General features: G+C 41.5%; 1 protein-coding gene across 1 annotated transcript in view; it reads left to right on the top strand.

Annotated features, from left to right (window-relative positions):
• Positions 1 to 16,428, top strand: part of slc5a2 (solute carrier family 5 member 2) — a 54,478-nt gene extending 38,050 nt beyond the window's left edge. The window contains exons 10-15 of the mRNA XM_073053578.1: positions 2,277 to 2,384; positions 4,988 to 5,138; positions 5,546 to 5,714; positions 7,349 to 7,564; positions 9,678 to 9,816; positions 16,186 to 16,428. Of these exons, the coding sequence (XP_072909679.1) occupies positions 2,277 to 2,384; positions 4,988 to 5,138; positions 5,546 to 5,714; positions 7,349 to 7,564; positions 9,678 to 9,816; positions 16,186 to 16,406 (1,004 nt within the window). The 3' untranslated portion in view covers positions 16,407 to 16,428. The remainder of the gene's footprint in view (positions 1 to 2,276; positions 2,385 to 4,987; positions 5,139 to 5,545; positions 5,715 to 7,348; positions 7,565 to 9,677; positions 9,817 to 16,185) is intronic.
• The last annotated feature ends 4,601 nt before the right edge of the window (positions 16,429 to 21,029 follow it).

Here is a 21,029-nt window from a genome sequence, read left to right as displayed (position 1 = left end):
TTGGACTTTTGAATCAACTGACCCTGAAGACTAGCGGTATTTGTTTAATGTTTAGATTTTCTTTTCAGCCACAGTGAAGGCTTCGTTTTCCATTGGAGAGTTTTGGTTAACAGCCCTATTTGGTCTAGCGTTTATTGTCCTATTTTCCCTTTAACACTGTTTGCATTAAAGTTTGTGAAAAACTATCAACCTGCTTTAGTGTCTCTCACTCTGCACTTGGGCCACATCCGAACCTGGTAACACATTATCTCTGTTCTAAAAGGCACCCCTCTATTATGAAGCTGTGTCCTCTTGTGTTAGACTCTCCCATCACAGGAAACATTCTCCCCACATCCACTCTATCAAGGCCTTTCGCCATTGGATAGGTTTCAATGAGATCACCCCTCATTTTTCTGAATTCCAGTGAATACAGGCCCAGAGCCCTCAAATGCTCTTCATATGACAGGCCATTCAATCCTGGGATCATTTTTGTGAACCTCCTTTGAACCCTCTCCAGTTTCAGCACATCCTTTCTCAGATAAGGGGCCCAAAACTGGTTACAATACTCAAAGTGAGGCCTCACCAGAGCTTTATAAAGTCTCAACATTACATACCTGCTTTTATATTGTGTGCTTATTATTCAATGTCTAATCGCTCATCTAGTTTATTAAGGAAGTATGGAGCTTATTAAGTGGAATCAGAGGTATTTTTGAATTAAATATCTTATCCACAGGTGTTCACAGTAAACCATTAAGCTGACTCTAAATAATAAAAAGAATCCTCACCTGGAGGATTGTGAATTTTCAAAATTCTCTACCCAAATGTCCTGTTGAGGCCCCATCACTAAAGACAGAAATGGTTAGATGTTTAGGTGCTGACTGACTGAGGGTGCTAAAAGTCTTCTTCCTGCTTCTGTTTACGTTCTTGCTCTTCTATTGGAAGCAGCCTTCCTGGCAGAATAGCTAATCCCCATCAGCTGCAGTAGGTTCAATCATCAGAGTCCACCATCTTGAGTTCTCATCAGATAAACAAATCAGAGTTTGATGAGCAATTGGTGGGATGTAGCAACTAAAGATCCATTCACTGATCTTGACCACACTTGTGGGATCACTGAACTTGTTGCAGCACCATAGCCAGTAGGACTCTGGCCATCTCACCTCCTCTGCAGCTCTGCAGAAACAGGACTCCTTTCTTCCTCTCCACCTTCTACACTAAGGCATCCAGTGAAGAGAAACCAGCTCCCTTCCCCTGTTGTTTCATTCTTGAATGTCAATCTGATCAGTTTCACTTCAGGAACTCCTGCCAGCAGCTGATTTATTCATAATGTAACCCTGCTCCCCCCCCCCCCCCCCCAAGAGTTAAAAGCCATTATTAAATAGTGCTACACACGCACAAAATGCTGGAGGAACTCAGCAGGCCAGGCAGCCTCTATGGAAAAGAGTAAACAGTTGCTGTTACGGGCCGAAACCCTTCGGGTACTCTTTTCCATAGAGGCTGCCTGGCCCGCTGAGTTCCTCCAGCATTCTGTGTGTGTTGCTTTGGATTTCCAGCATCCGCAGATTTTCTCTTGTTTGTGATTAAACAGTGCTAGTTAGCTTTAACCGGTGCTATGCCTCACTAAAACTGGCTTTCTACCAAAGAATTAAGGCAGTGAGTGGTGGAAATAGCATTGGCAACACTGTGACATTGTAAAATGAGCCAGCAGCAGCAGTTTGTTGTGTCCTTACAGCAAAGTAATGGATGCGTCTAACATGTGTTTTTGAAACACGAGACACTGGATATTCAAGAACTGGGCCCTATATAACAACTCTTCAAATGCTTCATGAGTGTATTGTTAAAGATCTAATGCTACAATGAACGAAAAGTGAGATATATAGCATTGTATTTACATTGTCTGTGAGATGAGTGGAAGGGAATTGAATAATTGGTCAGTAAAATGGGTGGTGGGGAATATTGTCAGTATTGTGGGTGGAAGATAGATGAATTGATTGGTTAATGGTGAGACTAGAAGGGAAGAGGGGAACTGGTGAGTGAGATGGCAAGATAGGAGGTGGGTAACTCAAAGCTGAGGATGGTCATGTAGTAATGAACAGTGAGGTGGTGGCTATGAAATGAGGTAATTGCTCAGAGTACTCAATCTGCCCTATGACTGTTTCTGTGACAAGAAGGTTTAATCTCTCTAACACGTTGTTCAACATTGGGATAATATTAAATGGTATCCATTACAAGACATTAATTTGGGACATACTTGGAAAACCCATGCAATTCATTTTGATGGGTTCCTCTTCCTCCCACAGATGAGGTCGCATGTGTTGTGCCAGAGGAATGTGAGCAGATCTGCGGTACCCCAGTTGGCTGCTCGAATATTGCTTACCCAAAGCTGGTGGTGTCCCTGATGCCCAATGGTAAATAATTTGTTTCACTGTAAACTCAGCTGCAAATAACTTGTCATTTACATGTTTCTCTGCTCTGGACCCTGTCTATGTCCAACTTAGAATTCTTTTCACTAATTTCTTTAGCTGTGACTGTTCTCTTCTTAGCTACTGTATGCATGACTCCTTGGGTACTGGCCATCCTCTGGTATTACGTCTGTACCTTGTGTGAGATGAATTCCTCTCACAATAGACCCGGACTCCACCTCAGACAATGGCAACACCCACAGCACTTTCCCACAGGGGTCTGTGGCCAGTGATCAAGAGCAAAGTTCCATCACTTCCCTACCACAGGTTTAATGGAGGAAAACTGCATCCTTGAGCAAGGAGGATAACTCTGCGCCTTACTACATGGCTCAGCAGTGAACAAGTGTGCCCAGCTTCACATTTTAACTCTGTGTCTTCCTTCAGTCCTCCCCTCCCATAATATGGTATCAAAATTGAAAGCAATATAAACAATGTGCTGAAGGAGCTCAGCAGGTCAGGCAGCATCCGTGGATGGGAATGCTCTGGGCAATGACCCTTCATCAAGAAGTCAGGTACAAAGGTGGGTGGAGGGGAGGAAGAAGTACAAGGTGATAGGTGGAACTGGGAGAGGGGGAGGGGTGAAGTAAAGAGTTGGGAAGCTGGTTGCTGGAAGAAATAAAGGGCTGGAGAAGAGGGAATCTGATTGGAGATTACAGAAGAGCGTGGAAGACAGGGAAGGGAGGAGCTCCAGAGGAGGTGATGGGCAGTTAAGAAGAGGAAGAGTGAGAGGGAAACAAGAATGGGAAATGGTGTAGTGGTGGGGGGGTAAATACTGGAAGTTTGAGAAACCAATGTTCACACCATCAGGTTGGAGGCTACCCAGATGGAATATAAGGTGTTTGTCCTCCAACCTGAGTGTGGCCATATTGTGGCAGTAGGGGCATGGATTGACATGTCGGAATGGGAATGGGAAGTAGAATTGAAATGAGCGGCCGCTGCAAAATCACGCTTTTGTAAAAATTTAAACTTGGTGTTATCATTTTCATATTTCTTAATTTCCACAATCTTCACTGATAACATTTTCATTTTCGTTGCTGAGTCTTGCCTTTAATCTTGATCAGAAAGCTATTGTTACTGGAGTTTCATCACCTCTCTGGGTCAACCCTACATAAGTTGCTCAGGTTAGTGTCCTAGGTCAAATTTCCATGGTCATCTGCAAGTGGGAACATTTGCTGAGAACTGCAGTATTCAGTCTAGTTGCAACTCCTGAAGCAAAGAAGCCACTCGTTTTTATATATAGTGAGACCTGAACAACATTCAGGCACCAGATAGTGAAGGGCAAATAACATTTGCACCATAATGCCAGAAGGTTCCCGGTATGAATACAGGCACCCTAATTTGGTTTGTCTTTGGGGCTGCTTCCTCAGTTCCTCAGATATTAGTGACGAGGTCTTGGGTGACGTTGCTTAACTGGACGTGCCTTCTTTGTTCCCAGAAAATTCGTTAGCCTTAATTTGGAAGCGAAAGTAAGCAGGTATGGGTGACACTATGAAAGTAACTAAGGCAATGCAGATAGGTTAAATCAGCAAAGTCAGTGATACAACTCTACCAATATGAAATATTAAGTAATTTTACCCTGCTTTGAATCTTCCTATGTCTTGAAAGCAATGCGATAGAACTGAATAGCATGCCAGAGCATTTCAACAGACATTGCTGTGGATCTGAGTCAAACACAGGCCAGACTGGTTAACAAAAGTAAAATTCCCTCTAGAAGGATTATTAAACCAATATAGACTTTTACAACAATGCAGAACTTTTATGAATCTAGATCCCAGATTTCTATTCCAGTATATTTCATTCACTGATTTAAAGCACCTCGTGACATAGATGGCATTGGTACTTCAAAGTTCAAAGTAAATTTATTATCAAAATAAGTACATGTCAGCATATAAAAGCATGAGATTCATTTTCTTGTAGGTATACTCAATAAATCCATAGTAGAATAATAACTATAATAGAATAAATAAGCAAACAAATATAAAAGAATCAATGTAAGATCGCACCAACTTCAACAGGTGTGCAAAAGACAATAGACTGTGCAAATACAAAAAGAAATAAAATATATTTATTGCATATTTATTACTGAGAACATGGAATGAAGTATCCTTGAAAGTGAGTCTAAAGATTATGGGAACACTTCACTGATGGGTCAAGTGAAGTTATCTCCTTTTGTTCAAAAGCCTGATGGTTGAGGGGTACTAACAGTTCCTGAACCTGGTGGTGAGAGTCCTGAGGCTCCTGTGCCTTCTTCCTGATGGCAGTAGCAAGAAGAGAGCATGACCTGGGTGGTGGGGGTACCTGATGATGGATGCTGCTTTCCTGCGACAATGCTTGTGTCTGAATCTGCAGTCCAGGTGTTTGGATTGTTAGTTTAATAACATAACCACTATGTAGGTGCTCTTATGCAGTCTTCCCAATGCCATACTGTTCCCACTTTGTCTATACTTGTACCCAGTTTTCTGCTGTACCTTCTCTGTACTCACTGTGCTGCCTCTGTGTATAATAGCAGTCCTCAGCCAATGAATGACTTGCTTTCTGCCTCTCTTCAGGACTACGTGGTTTGATGCTCGCAGTTATGTTGGCAGCTCTCATGAGCTCACTTGCATCCATTTTCAACAGCAGCAGCACCCTCTTCACCATGGACATCTGGGCAAGGATCCGGAAGGGAGCCAGCAACAAGGAGTTAATGATTGTTGGCAGGTGAATAGTCATTCACCAAATCAACGAAATGTTTCACAAGAGAATTATAGACAAATGAAACCATTGGCTCATCATATCTAATCAATATTGAAGACCTTAACCCCAGCAACACTATAATTGCTGGTTAAATGATTCCAGGAATTTTAGTTCACTGCACTTCCAAATGAATATCCCATGTTTCTCACTGAAGGGTTGAATACATATTTTTCTTATCTTTCTGGTTTCATATTGTACTTTTGGCAGTATGCCATCAAAATTACAAGGTTATGTACAGCACTTCCTTTCAGCTTCATCTTCTCCTCAAATAAAAGGAATCTTAAAAGCACAATGCTTTGTTTATAGCATAAATTAAACTTAACTTCATATAAACATATACAAATTACCATTGTCCTTATTCTCTTACTCAGGGTCTGGATTCTCTGCATTGTCACGATCAGCATTGCTTGGATACCTGTGGTACAGGCAGCACAAAGCGGACAACTCTTCGACTATATCCAGGCCACCACCAGTTACTTAGCACCACCCATTGGTGCAGTTGTCCTTCTGGGTGTCTTTGTGAAGAGGGTCAACGAGCCAGTAAGCAGCCTCTCTGACACAAGTTAACTGATGGAATGAGCTATGTTATTCATCCCCAGGACTTTTTTTTCCCCCCATTGTCATTTCCAAAACAAAACAACACAGGTTAGGTACAATATGAAGCACCTGCTGTACTTCGCATTGATACACACATAAGGCAGTAATGGGTTGGACATACTGAATATCAAAAGGGTTCAACATCCAAAGGAAAATGTGATCTAATGTGATTTGAGCGTAAGCAAAATACCCAGATTTGCACTCGGATTGCATCGGTCACTGACAGATAAGCCAGCATTGAAAGTAGTCATATTTTTCTGAAGGGCTAATAAAGACTGATGTCCAGATGTTCTGCCCTTTACCACGGAATTGTAACTGTTTGAAGCAAGTATGAAAGAAAAATAAGTTACCTGTATGTTATTTATAGTTTCAGGCAAGGAAACTCATTTTCTCCCCTTCCTTCAATTAGGGAGCTGAAGTATGCAGTTTAAATTGCCACAGATGTTTTCATAATATGCCCATGTATCGAAGGTAGAAATTGAGCGGAGGTAAGCGTACATTAAAGCAAGAGCTAGAACAAAGAAGCAGAAAGCAAATCTGGGAGGTACTCAAGCCAGACACACACACTCACTCACTCACTGCTGGAGGAACTCAGCAGGCCAGACAGCATCTATGGAAAAAAAGTACAGTTGACATTTTGGACCGAGACCCTTCGGCAGGACTTATTTCCTTGCCTGTCCATCACCTCCCTCTGGGACGTACTCTTTCAGTGGGAATACCAGACAATACAATTCACTCTTGAATGTGCCCATCCTTCCAACCACTTTGTGATAGGTTATTGTCACTATGCAATCTCCCCATTCCCAGTATCTGCTCCCCCTAAGTGACTGGCTTTTGAATGAATGAGTGACACAGTGTCTGACAATACAGGCAGCTGTCAGACAGCTGGTGAACCAAGCTCTTCACTTTATCCCCCGTTTGGTTGTGATTCATATGCAGGAGAAATGGAATCAAGTTTCAATTTGTTTACTTATTACCTCACCTTGCGTTTCCTCAATTTATGTTAATTTCCCAAGTTAAAGTTCTTCCTGGATTCCTGTGGAACAAGGGACAAGAATCTCAATCCTCCACGTTGCTTAAGTCATTTTTTTGACTTATTCGTGAGGGTGTCCGTTTTGATTCACTTACAATGCTAGATGACCAGCCTGCTAGTAACCTTAGTTTTGCTTAAAATATACCCCATTTTAAAGAATCATACAATTATTCTCTCTGATAGTTATCCTATGAATGCAGTGACCATTTCTTCAGTTCCTTCACTGCAGTATAGTTTGGGACTCTTAAGTGTTTCCTTTCCCAGTGACTTGATTCAAGTTTAGTAATCATGATGAAATTGTTGTATTTCCATGCACTTCAATATTATATTCCTCCTAAAATGGATAAAAACCCTTAAGAGGTAATACTATATCATGATTAGCATGCTCTAACAGTCAGTCCCATGTACATGGATGTTGCAATGCAAGTTATATCCAAAAATGCTTCCTGCTATTGGTTTAAAAGATATTAAGTTTAATGGTATTTGCCAGAGATTGGCATATTTGATGCTGCTTGTGATTAGGTTCTTGTCCTTTACCCTGCAGGGTGCCTTCTGGGGTTTGATCGGCGGTCTGGCCATGGGGCTCTGCCGGATGATAGCTGAGTTTGTCTATGGCACAGGCAGCTGCATCTTCCCGTCCTCCTGCCCATTTATTTTCTGTGGAATCCACTACCTTTATTTTGCCATCATCCTGTTCAGCTGTACATGTATCCTGGTCCTCGTTATTTCCTTCTGCACTCCAGAGATCGAAGAGAAGCATGTAAGTTTTGGATGACCGATTGCTGGCTATCAGTCCACAGCAAGGAAAGGCTAGGAATTGGGGCATAGTATATATCCTTTTCCTCATGTGTCTTTTCCATTTTTATTTTTATGATGTTATTTCTGATAGAAGTAGGAATAACCCATGTGGTCACCTTGAATAGGGTACTGCTTTTTATTCTACCTCGCTAACTCTTCTCTAACCCTCACATTCCTTAATATTTCAGCACTTGATTCATTAGGACTTTGGATGCTCAGTTGTTTCAGTCTTGAAAGCATGTAACAAACGGAGCACATGTGACACATAGTGATGGCAGAGGGTTCGTTTTGACATTGAATGCCCCTGACTAGTGATGTTTCACAGGGATCAGTTCTGGCACCCTTTATATGTCAGGTTCCTTTCAGTGATTTGTGTACAAAGACACCCAAAGCCTTCTGAGTATCAGCATTTCCCACTCTTGTCACTTTTTGAATAAATGCTGCACTTTTTCCTTGTTTTATATATCCCATAATTGTACTCTGTCACTCTCCTACCATCTCAATCAGTCTCTATCTTTTTAGGCTCTCTCTGCTCCCTCCTCAAAGCTATCTTTCCCACTGAGTTTTCTACTATCAGGTAACATGAATACAGTGCCACAACTCAGAAACAGGTCATTTGCTCCACCAGGACAATACTGACCATCTAGTACACAACTAAACTAATCCCTATTTCTTCTCTCTGCATTCCCATCAAATGCACCACAATTCTACAACACACCTTCATACCACAGACAATTTACAGGGGCCAACTAATTTACTAATCCACGACCTTACAAGTAGAGCCCCCTGCAGAAACTCAAGAGATCTCAGAGAGAACATGCAAACTCAACGAAGACAGCAATGGATGTCAGGATTGGAATCTGGTTGATGGAACTGTGAGGCAATGGCTCTATTAGCTGTGCCCCTATACCACCCTGATATATTACATATCATTCCCTCACTTAAGCTACTGATGGAGACTGTAATTATCAATCTCCTTCAAACCTGCCAACTAGATTATAATTCATTCATTATTAGTTTCTGGATTCCATCTGTCAACCAGTTCTCAATCCACACCAGTATCCCATGAGTCCTAATTATTTGCATGGCACCTCATCAAAAATCTTTTGTGCACTCGCTACACTACAATGGTCGATCTATGTTTGCCCTCAGTTTAGAAATCTCTCTATAAAATGCACTGATAAAAGAAAGAAAATAGAGTGGGAGAGAAAATGGAGATTAGTGAGGGAGAGGAGAGGGAGAATGAAGTGGAGAGAGGGGAGGCATATGGAGATGCCCACAGGGAAGAGTAGACAACAGGGGAGGAGGTAGAGGAGTCATATTGATAGTAGCAGAAGGCAGAGGCAAGAAGTGCAAAGATGGCATTAGAACAAGAAAGAAAATGGAGCAGATTAACCTCTTTCTCTAAGAGATAATGCTGTAGATGGACAGAGAGAGTTTACATAGAGGAGGTGGAAAACATATTGACTAGCAAAAATGTAGCTTCAAGAAGCTTCACAGAGAAAAATTGCAAAACTCAGAAGTACCAGGAAAAATCCAGCTAAAGATATAATGAAAGGAAAATACTTTTGATGTGTAACAGATGCTAGATGAAGAAAAGCAATGGATGTCATACAAACCGACTTTCAGAAAGCCATTGATGCTGTGCTGTATAGAAGATTTTTGGAGAAAATTAAGTGGTATAGAATTAAAGTATGAGGGTAAATAGGATTAAAAGCCTGCTGGTAGGGAGGGAACAGATGGCAGGATTTAAATATTAAATGATTGGAAATATTACCTTCTGTTCTGGGACCACTTTGGCTGATTGTGTATGTTATTAATTTGAATATAAAACAAGGGAATGTGAAGTCCAAGTTTGCAGATAATACCAAAACAGGCAGAGTAAATAATTAAGCTTTGGATTGAAAGCTGAGTGAGGTTTACAAGATATTTAAAGCAGATTCTGAGAATATTAAGGATATATAAAGAAGACAAGAAATAATGAAAGTGCATAGAACATGAATTGGATCAGAGTTGGTTTCAGTATTAGAGTCGCAGACGCAGATTTAACTAATTGTTGTTACTTGGGTCCCCAGCTTCATCGCGTGATATACAGCCTCCGTTACAGCCAGGCTGAAAGGGTTGACTTGGACGCTACGGAAAAGCCAAAGACAAATATGAAAACTCAAGTCGACGCAGAAAACGGCATTGCTGACACGCACTCAGAGACAGCAGGTATTGAGGATGGAGGTTAAGAGCTGAAAATTTATGAATAAAATATTTGAGGGTAGCAATTTTTAAAAATCCAAAGATGCTACATAAAGAACAATATGATAATGAATTTTGTTATGTACCCCATAACTGGGTTAACAAGCCAGCAGAAATGGACTGATACGTTGGAGTCTGGTGGTACTGTAACTAAAGGTGTTTATTAGTAAACTAGGCAAGACAGTATCAAAAATGCCCATATACATATGGGCATATACATATAAAACAGGTTAGCAATGATAAATACAGAAGTGCAGGAATAAGAATCAAAACCACGCTCTGTCAAAGTCTAGGGGTAAATGAATTGTCATAAGAGAATATAGAGCTCAGTTCAGTTCGTGCTGAGGTAGTTGTTGTTGAGTTGCAATGTTGGAGGGGGGAGGGAGAGAGGGAGAGAGGGAGAAGGAGAGAGAGAGAGAGAGAGAGAGAGAGAGAGAGAGAGAGAGAGAGAGAGAGAGAGAGAGAGAGAGAGAGAGAGAGAGAGAGAAGCAGCTGCAGCAGGCAAACCTTCCGTTGTCTTCTTGTTCCGTTGGGGTCACCGATTACAACCCTTCCGTTCCTGGCTAGACCATTCTTCAGTGATGGATTCGTCACCCAGGCAAGGGCGGACACACACACACAAGTCCCCACCGGTCTGCCTTCATCCACTGTGCTCCAGACCGATTCTCCTGAACCGATCCTCCAGGCCCCCACCTTCCTGTGGGTGCACAACACTCTTTCAGTGTCCACTGGTGTGTCTGAGGGTGTCTCCCCAGACCCGTTTTTCATCCCCACTGACAGGGTATCAGCCACCCATCAACTCAACATGTCCATGTTCATCAAACTAGTCCACTCCCTGCTGTCTCAGCAAGAATGTTAACGAGCAAAGAAGTGTCCTTGCAGCAAAAGATTGTTTACCTTTCCAACAGTGAAGAAGCCATAATACATAAATCAACTGTCTCTCTCTCTCTCTTATCTGTAGCAGATGCCTCTTCCTCTGTTCTTCATCTCTCTCTCTCATTAGCAGCATAGTTCCCAAGGTGGGGGGGTCAGCACTGGACCCCATTTCCATCTGGTTTGTTCAGCGCACATAACACCCCCACCCTTCAAAGAATTTTCACCGGGTGAAAATTAACTAATAAGGCACATTACAGAATCTAATATAATACAGAAGTATTAATCAACAGGGTAACACAGATATGATTTCAAATTAACACCTGGATAAACAATCAGCAATTACATTGTCAGTTCCCTTTACATGTTGTATTTTAATATCGAATTCTTGTAACAGACTCCAACTTAATAACCGCCTATTTTTATTCTGCATGTTAGTCAAAAATACCAATGGGTTGTGATCGGTATAAACTATCAAGGGCTTCTGTGCCGGACAAATGTAAACCTCAAAATGCTGTAACGCCAGGATAAGTGCCAGTAATTCTTTTTCTACAGTGGAATAATTTTTAGCTTAGGTGTATATTACAGAATTGGAATCAATACATGTGTGATTATAATGTAGTACATTACAGAAGTTTGTGCAAATACTAATCTCTATTTTACTTTTAAACTTAACATTCAGTCAATCTACTATGATATTGTCTTTATCTTTCACAAGCTTCATCTAAAAAAAAGTCAAATTCCCGCAAAACCAGATCCTGTTATTCAAAGTGGCATTTGGTCAAACCTTGCCTCTTTTCCACTTAATTCTCACATGGTTAGCCAGCTCACCAGCCCAGATTAGGCCTTCACAGACGCTAGTGTATCACCAATGTTTTCCAAACTAAGCCCATTTGCTGAACTTCCACACCACTCATTAATTTTAAGCAAGTCATTAATTTTATCTTCAGGATCTTTAATTCTATTAGTTTCCAGTTTAACACCTGTAGGTGATTGATCCCTCTTGGTCAAAACAACACTTCAAGTTCTGCCTCTCCAAATCACATACTTGAACAACTTCACCAAGTTGTTTAACTTTAAATTTCAAAGCAAACTGTAACAGACTAGCAGGTACCTTGTTAACAGACCACTGTTCCTTAAGCATGGTCAATGCTTCTAAAACCAATCCAGACTTTAAATTTTCCTTATTCAAAAGTCTAGGAACAATACTTTTCCCTTTTCCTTCAATAATGCCAAGGTGCCCTTACTCACTGAACCAGGTCCATCTGACTCAAAAGGACTGCATTCCTTTTTAACCAAGTCAGACACCTCAGACCTTAACTGAGCTTCAACACTAGGTTCAGTACCCTGTGCATCCACAGGTGCCTTCACAACCTGAACACAGGCAAACGGGACATCTGCCTCTTCTAGGCTTTCAATACCGGTCCCAGTTTCAAATTCCAAGTTCCCCTGATCCTCCCAGGTACTCTTTGGGCAACTCCCCTCCAGAGTAAACTCAACCTTGCGGGTTAAGACAACCTCATCTGCTAACCCAGCAGACCCCCTCAAGGTAGCAGCATCCTTTTCATCTCGGAATGCCCTTACATCATCGGGAACACAATTCTCAAATTCCTCAACAATAACCAGCTCCGTCAAGCTACGTAAATCATGTGTCCAACACTGAACCATCTTCCTCTCGAATTGTCTCTGCCTTTCCCTTTCTGCAGCCTCTAACTTAATTCTCTCTAGCCACATCTCTTCCAGACGCAACTGGATGTCAAGAGGAAACATTTCTTTCACCTTCTCATTAAAATGCTTCATAGAAATATAGTGCTCCACTATTATCATTCGCAGTTCCACCTTCGTCATACCTGTCTGTGCCTTAAGTTGCAATGCATTAACAACTCCCCACAACTCACCCTTTTTAGCCTTCCATAAACCCACAGGGTCCTGACTTAACAGAAACTCATCAACATCCATTCCTGCTGTCTGCCTTACTGGTTTCTCAGGTATTTTGGGTCTTTCTACATCAGACACTCTCACCCAGGGACCCAGCTAGGGTTGATCAGGCCCTGGCTTGTGTCCCAGCAGCACTGATCCACAGGTCACACCTCTTGATCCATAGCCACCTGGAGGTTCACTTAGCAGCCTCTGTGATGGTCCTGACAGCTCTTTTCTTTGCCAACCCCATAATGCCAAGGAGAGAGTAGGTTCTGCACAAGTAGCCAGCTAAACCTCTGCAGGCTCACATCAAATATTACTGAAATATTAAAAACACTTCATTGACCACTGTCTGTTGATGCCAAAGGATTACAGGGCTGATAACACTGTAAAGTTTGTTAGCAGTGGCATTCCATGGGACTCAGTACTTAGTTGCTTAATAATGGTATATATGTTAATGTTATTGATCTAAATAAAGAAGTTTCCAAAGGACATGAAATTAGTAACACGGTTAGCCTTTAAGACTCTATTAAGATATGAATGATCTGGTCAGGATAAAATCTTTACAAGAGGAGTTTGAGTCAATGCTCCCTTGCAGGGGCAAATGAATAGACAATAATAAGTGGCAGGATATTGAGCAATGTGGAGGAATAAAAAGGAGTGAATGTCTGTGGATCTCTGAAGGTAACCGAGCCGGTCAATTAGATGTTGCAGCCTACTGGATGTTTTCCTGTATTTGCCAAGGCTTAGAATGTAAAAGGAGAGAGATTATACTGCAACTGCATACAACACTAGTTATGAGATAACTTGAGAAATGCATAATTATTTAGTTATTTTATTTATTGGGATACAATGCAGAATAGTCTCTTGCGGGCCATTGAGCTGTGCTGCCCAGCAACCTCCAATTTAACCCTAGACTAATCAGGGGACAATTTACAGTGACCAATTAACCTGTCTTTGGACTGTGGGAGAAAACCAGAACACCTGGAGGAAACCCATGCGGTCCTGGGGAGAACGTATAAACTTCTTACTGATAGCGGTGGGAATTCTGATTACCACCATATGAGAAACATGTGATTGCACTGGAGTGCATACAAACAGCTTTGTGAGGAAGTTGCCAGGACTGAAAAATGTAGTAAAGACAAAACATTGAATGAGCTAGTGTTGTTTACTATGTCACAGAGGAAGCTGAAGGGATACTTAATTGAATGGTATAAAATTCTGAGGTATGTAGATAGAGTAAGTCGAAAGGTCCATTTCCCTCAGCAAAAGCCATGAGGCATTATGAAAATAGGTAAAAGGATCAGAAAAAGTCAAAGAATATTTTTGCACCCAAAGTGTTTTAAGTGGCTCAACTCACTGCCTGAGAGGATTGTAAAGGGGAAACTCTCATCACATTTGAAAAGTAGTTGGAAGAACCATATGCAGCACTTAGAGAACTGTGTACTGTTCAGACTTCCATATTTAAAGCAGGATATGTGTGCACTGGAGACAGCGCAGAGACGTTTTTACTAGGTCGATTTCTGAGATGGCGTGGTTGTCATAGGCAGACTGCTTGACTAGGTTGGACCAATGCACATCAGAGTTTAGATGAGTGAGAGATGACCTTGATGAAATGCATAAATTCTGAGAAGATTGACAGAGTGTCACCAGGTTCGAATATGGCCCAACTGCAGAGTGAGAGACACTGAAGCGGGACAATAGTTCACAGACTTCAATGCGAACAGTGCTAAAAGGAAAAGAAAACAATAAATACTAGGCCAAACAGGGCCATTAACTAAAACTCTCAAATGGAAAACGAAGCCTACAGTGTGGCTGAAAAGAACAACTAAATATTAAACGAATACCGCCAGTCTTCAGAGTCAGTTGACGCGACAGTCCAATTTCTCAGGCAAGGCCGAATGCAAGCAGGCTGCGAAGCGTTGCTGTGCTGTGTCTAAGTCTCAGCACGCACTATGACGACAGGTATGGAGTAATGAAATAATAATTAGCTGACACGTGCATATTCACAAGCACAATTGTCGTATCTACTGCTCTGCCGAATCTGTGGTTGTGACACCGAGTGGAAGCTGAGAGGGTGTTTCCCCTAGTGACAGTGTCTGAAAATAGGAGACATAAGTTCATACAGAGGCGAGGAGAAATTTCCTCACTCAGATTTTCTCCACCCCAGAAAGCAGTAGAGGTGGAGTCAATGAAAACAGTATAGGCACAGGTTGTCAGATTTTTAAACTACAGTGTAGTCAAGAATTAAAGAGATAGGGCAGAAAAGTGGTGTGAGAGCAAAATTGGATCGGACATAATCTTAATAAGAGTGAAAGGGCCAACTTGTCTACTCCTGTTCTGTTTCTTAAGTTCTATTGCAAGAAACCTGATCTGCAGGACATAAAACTGAAGGATGAGATTAAACTGGGTAACTCTCTTAAGTGATATGACCATGAAAGGCCAAATGGTTTCACTCTGTCATAATTTTCTTTGATTCTAGGGGAAAAAGGACTAGGGAACTTGATTAAATCTTCAGAGAAATAATAATTGAGCATAATACAAAGGAAATTATTTTGATTCATGGGTCACTCATGTGGCAAGAGATTGGACAAAATTTGATTGCACATAGAGCAATGTTTCTAAACGCTGCAGCCGCCCCACCCTCCCACCTAACTGCGTTATACTGGAGCACCACTGAGAATGTCCTGGGAAGCTGCATCTCCATCTGGTGTGGGAGCAGCTGAGCACTAGACCAGAAGTCCCTATAAAGGATTGAGAGAATGGCAGAGAGGATCATAGGGGTCTCTTTACCACCCATCAAGAGCATTTATCAGGAATGCTGCATACACAGGGATCTTAGTATTATTAAGGATCCCACCCATCTATCCAGCATCCTCTTTGACTTTCTACCATCAGGCGGGAAACGCCGAGGCATAAAAACAAGAAAGGTCAGGATGGAAAGCTTTCTTCCCTCAGACCATTAGGCTTTTGAATTCCCTGCCGCATCATATTCAAACTGTCACTGGTTAATCTGTTCTGTGCCTTACAATATTCAACTTATGCGCTTTAGTTTGTTTATTTATGTGTAATCCATTTATAGATTTCATCCTTACTTTCATAAGTTATTGTGTGTCATGTATATTACAGTGCTTTATACCCTGGTTCGAAGAAACATTGTCTCGTTTGACAGTATACATGCATATAGTTAAATGACAATATGATATGTCCAGTAATTGCTAGATAACACCTAGTTAGAAATGGTTAGATAGATACTCGGGTCAAAATGTTGAGTGATTATATTGGGTACATGCAAATGATGATTGGGACTGATGAACAAAGTGCATAGATGAAAAGGTATTCAGTGGTGTGGATATAACTTAAATAACCTCCAGGGATTGGATATAAGTAGCCTTACCTGAATAAGCCCGATTGTTCTAAAGTTAAGTGTGCATGGTAGATCATATGAGTATGATGCCCATGCTCTAACTTTGGTTATAAGAAGGGCGATCGGAAAGAGTCCAGTCTTCTACATTTCAACAATTCCTTCTTTATCTGTTTCAGCTGCTGAGCCAAAGAAGAAAAGGAACATATTTATCGTATGTTGTGCTTGGTTCTGTGGTATCAGTTCTGAGCCTGTGCCAGAACCAACAGAGGAGGAAAAGGCAGAGGCTATGAAGAAATTGACAGACATAAGTGAGAATACCACCTGGAGTACTGTGGTTAATATAAATGTCATTATCATGATGTGTATTGCTGTCTTTCTATGGGGCTTCTATGCTTAATAAAACATAACTTTAAAATGCATTTTACTGTTGCTGAGTAGCTTCACACACGCTTTTTCTTTCAGCAGGGTATCCATCTACTTAGATTTTGAGAGAGATGTTGGGATAGTGTCTTCAGTCTGCACTTTCAAATGATGTTAAACCTGTGCTTTCGACTTACGGCCAACCTAGAAAACTAAAAGGTTTTAGTAGATTCATCAGAAATCTCAAAAAGGGACATCCCCGGCAGATCGTTAAGCCATTGAACATGCTTTTCTTGATCAACAGTTACCAAGTAAATTATTAAAGTAAATTTATTATCAAGATACATGTGACACCATATACAACCCTGAGATAGGTTTTCTTGCAGGCATACTCAGTAACTCCAAGAACCATAATAGAATCAATGAAATATTGCACCCACCAGGGCAGACAACCAACCAATCTGCAAAAAGCACAAACAATGCACATACAAAATAAATAAACAAACAATTAATATTGAGAACATGAGATGGAATCCTTGAAAGTGAGTCCATAGGTTCAAAGGTTCAAAGATCCAATTTAATGTCAGAGAAATTTATACAATATACATCCTGAAATGCTTTTTCTTTGCAACCATTCACAAAAACAGAGGAATGCCCCAAAGAATGAAAGACAGTTAAATGTTAGAACCCCAATGTCCCCCCAGCTCCCCCTCACACGCGTAAGCAGCAGTGAGCAATAATCCCCCCCACCAGCAAAAAAAAGCATCGACACCCACCACCGAGCAGTCAAGCGTGAGCAAAGCAATAGCAAAGACACAGACTTGCAGTTATCCCAAAGACTTCATGTTTCACCCAGCATACGACATACCACAGGCTCTCTCTCTCTCTCTCCCTAATAAGGGAGAAGGGGATGTCTCTGTTTTCCCGGCTAGCAGGGAGACGTAACGAACAACTCACCGATTTACGATGTTAAAAGTCCGTTACGTTGCTTTTTTCGAGCTCTGTGCCTGAAGATCTCAAAGATCTTGTGTCTCCAGGCACACAGCCGTAGATATTTCGACTCCCCCAACGACACACAGGTCTCCTGCCGTGACACTGACCCTTGATCCACCCATCTCCAAATCCGAGCTGGACTCTTAGGCTAAGCCCGTGGTGTGCTGAATTAACAGCCAGTTATGAAACCCTGAGAGTGGGTCCCATTCCTGCAAAGAACCGAAGTCAGCGTGTAACTCCAGGTCAGGACTTCAAAAGAACCCTGAAAGGGAAAAATAAAAATATTAAATATGGAGATAGAGCTGTTTCCAAAGGTTCAAGCAAAGGAGTCGCCATTTAGCGCCACCTCCAGAACCAATGTGGGAACCAATTAGTGATAGGGCAAGTGAAATTGAATGAAGTTATCCCCACTGGTTCAAAAGGGGTACTAACTGTTCCTGAACCTGGTAGTGTGAGTCCTGAGGCTTCTCTACCTCCTTCCTGATGGTAGCAATGAGAAGAGGGCATGTCCTGGGTAATGTGGGGCCTTAATGATGGATGCCACCTTTTTGAGGCATCGCTCCTTGAAGATGTCCTGAATACTATTCTTTGAATGTGTCCCTATATCAAATGGTGATGCAACCAGTTAGAATGCTCTCCACGGTGCAACTGTAGAAATTAGCAAGTATATTTGTTAACATTCCAAATCTCCTCAAACTCATAACGAAATATAACCACAGTCATGCCTTACTTGTAGCTGCATTGACATGTCGGGCCCAGGAACTCGAAACTGCTCACTCTCTCCACTTCTGACCCCTCTATGAGCACTGGTGTGTGTTTCCTCATCCTATCCTTTCTGAAGTCCACAATCAGCTCTTTGGTCTCAGTGACGTCGAGTGCAAGGTTCTTGCTGCGGCACCACTCAGCCGGATGATATATCTCACTCCTGTACACCCTCTCACTACCATCCGAAATTCTGCCAACAGGAGTTGTGTTTTCAGCAGATTTATAGATTGCATTTGAATCTGAATTCTCTGTAAATTCATAATAAGACAGATGAATAAACAGCATAATATGTTAGGATATATGCAGAAGTGGGCTGAGAAGTGGCAGATGGAGTTCAACCCGGAGAAGTGTGAGGTGGTACATTTTGGAAGGACAAACTCCAAAGCAGAGTATAAAGTAAATGGCAGGATACTTGGTAGTGTGGAGGAGCAGAGGGATCTGGGGGTATATGTCCACAGATCCCTGAAAGTTGCCTCACAGGTAGATAGAGTAGTTAAGAAAGCTTATGGGGTGTTAGCTTTCATAAGTCGAGGGACAGAGTTTAAGAGACGCGATGTAATGATGCAGCTCTATAAAACTCTAGTTAGGTCACACTTGGAGTACTGTGTCCAGTTCTGGTTGCCTCAGTATAGGAAGGATGTGGAAGCATTGGAAAGGGTACAGAGGAGATTTACCAGGATGCTGCCTGGTTTAGAGAGTATGGATTATGATCAGAGATTAAGGGAGCTAGGGCTTTACTCTTTGGAGAGGAGGAGGATGAGAGGAGACATGATAGAGGTGTACAAGATATTAAGAGGAATAGACAGAGTGGACAACCAGTGCCTCTTCTCCAGGACACCACTGCTCAGTACAAGAGGACATGGCTTTAAGGTAAGGGGAGGGAAGTTCAAGGGGGATATTAAAGGAAGGTTTTTCACTCAGAGAGTGGTTGGTGCGTGGAATGCCCTGCCTGAGTCAGTAGTGGAGACAGATACACTAGTGAAGTTTAAGAGACTACTAGACAGATATATGGAGGAATTTAAGGTGGGGGGGTTATATGGGAGGCAGGGTTTGAGGGTCGGCACAACATTGTGGGCTGAAGGGCCTGTAATGTGCTGTACTATTCAATGTTCTACGTTCTATGTTCTATATTGGCTGTGGAATGTCTGTTCGGAAAAGTATCCAAAAATAATGCTCACAAAGATGTGGAGACTTCAGGGTCTGGATATCCCCTTTCCTGACATCATTTGGTATTGATGGGACTCCGAGAGTCACAATCGTGTGGTTGACCTCTGCCCTAATAGTCAGTCAAGTTGTAATAATCTCACAATCTAATAATCAAGTCTGCACAAGCATCGATTGAAATTTTACAAGCTGGGGCTTTGACATATTAAACAAGGTCGGGTTGCAGAACTGCCGAGTGTTCATTTGGTAACAACTGATTAACATGAAGTAATACATTTCATATTTTAAATGTACAGAAAATATTGTGTGGAGAACATGATAGAAAATGGGCTCCAATGATTAACTGAGCTGCTAAAGAATCCTCTTATATTATCACTTCAGTGCATATGTTTAAGGACAGCAGAATTTATGTATTTAATTATCAACTAAAGAAATTACAATGCACATACAGAAAGTACTTCTTAAATCTGCAGTGCTTGCTCAGCACTACTTATAAATTAGCAAACCACTAAAACCTCTCTCACATATCATGTAACAAGGCATATACTGTATATTTGCAAAGAATTTTAGTATGAAAGTAGTTAGTAAGTAGTTTGGGGAGTATACTAAAAAGACTGCAAAAGATTCTTTCTTTTGACAAGGAGGAGAAGATTTCTTGCAATGACTGCCTTTCTGTCTATATCTGCGTGGCCCTATTTTCTGGAAGATGCATGCTGCCACTACTATATATACACTTGTACATCGGCCAAATGACTGACATCAAATTGCTACGCCTGATAGATACACTAACATTCCTGCCAGAAAATAAAGGTCAGTGATTTAATTTGGTCCAGATTTTATGTCTTCAAATTTTCTTGCAAAAGTCCCTGTCATTCCACAAAGGCACAATTTATACTCTGGACTCTGCTCACAAATAATGTTTTTCTTCCAAACATCCATTTCCAATCCTCGGAAATTCTTCTAGTGCACTTCCCCTACCTCAGTCCATGTAAGACAGAACTCCTGTACCATAATGCTCAAGCTGCCACTTTATGTCTTCCCATCCACCCCAGCCTTTTCCTAACTCTCAAAATACAAAGTTTAAAATAAGTTTATAATCTATGTAGGTATGTGTCACCATATAGTACCTCAAGAATTATTTTCTTGCAGGCATTCACACAAGAAAACAGAGAAATAGAATCAATGAAAAAAACTACACACAATGACTGACGAACAACCAATGTGCAAACGAAGACAAATGATGCAAATAAATAAATAAATAATACAGAGGACGTGAGGTGTAGAGTCTTTGAAAATGATTCCGTGGGTTGTGGAATCAGATCATAGGGCCATAAGACATAGGAGTAGAATTAGGCCATTTGGCCCATCGAGTCAGCTCTGCCATTCAATCATAGCTGATCCCTTTTTTTTAGAATTTCTGTTCATAATTTTGGCGAGTGAAGTTATCCATTTTGGTTCAGGAAACTGATGGTTGTAGGGAAATAACTTCCTGAACATAATGGTGTGGGAACTAAAGCTCTTGAACCTCCATCCCATTGGCAGCAATGAGAAGAGAGAACGATCTGGTTATTGGGTGTCCTTGATCACAATGCTTCTTTCTTGTGGCAGCTCTCCTTGTAGATGTGCTCAATGGTTTTGCCTGTGATAGTGATAGACTGAGCATTATCTCCATTTTGTAGGATTTTCTGTTCTTGGGCATTGCTGTTTCCATGCTAGGCTGCGATACAGCCTGTCAGAA

This window comes from Hemitrygon akajei, chromosome 8 (assembly GCF_048418815.1).
Source record: "Hemitrygon akajei chromosome 8, sHemAka1.3, whole genome shotgun sequence".
In the NCBI taxonomy this organism is placed as follows: Eukaryota; Metazoa; Chordata; class Chondrichthyes; order Myliobatiformes; family Dasyatidae; genus Hemitrygon; species Hemitrygon akajei.
The sequence above is the reverse complement of the archived record's forward strand: the minus strand, read 5'-3'. Positions and strand labels throughout refer to the sequence as shown.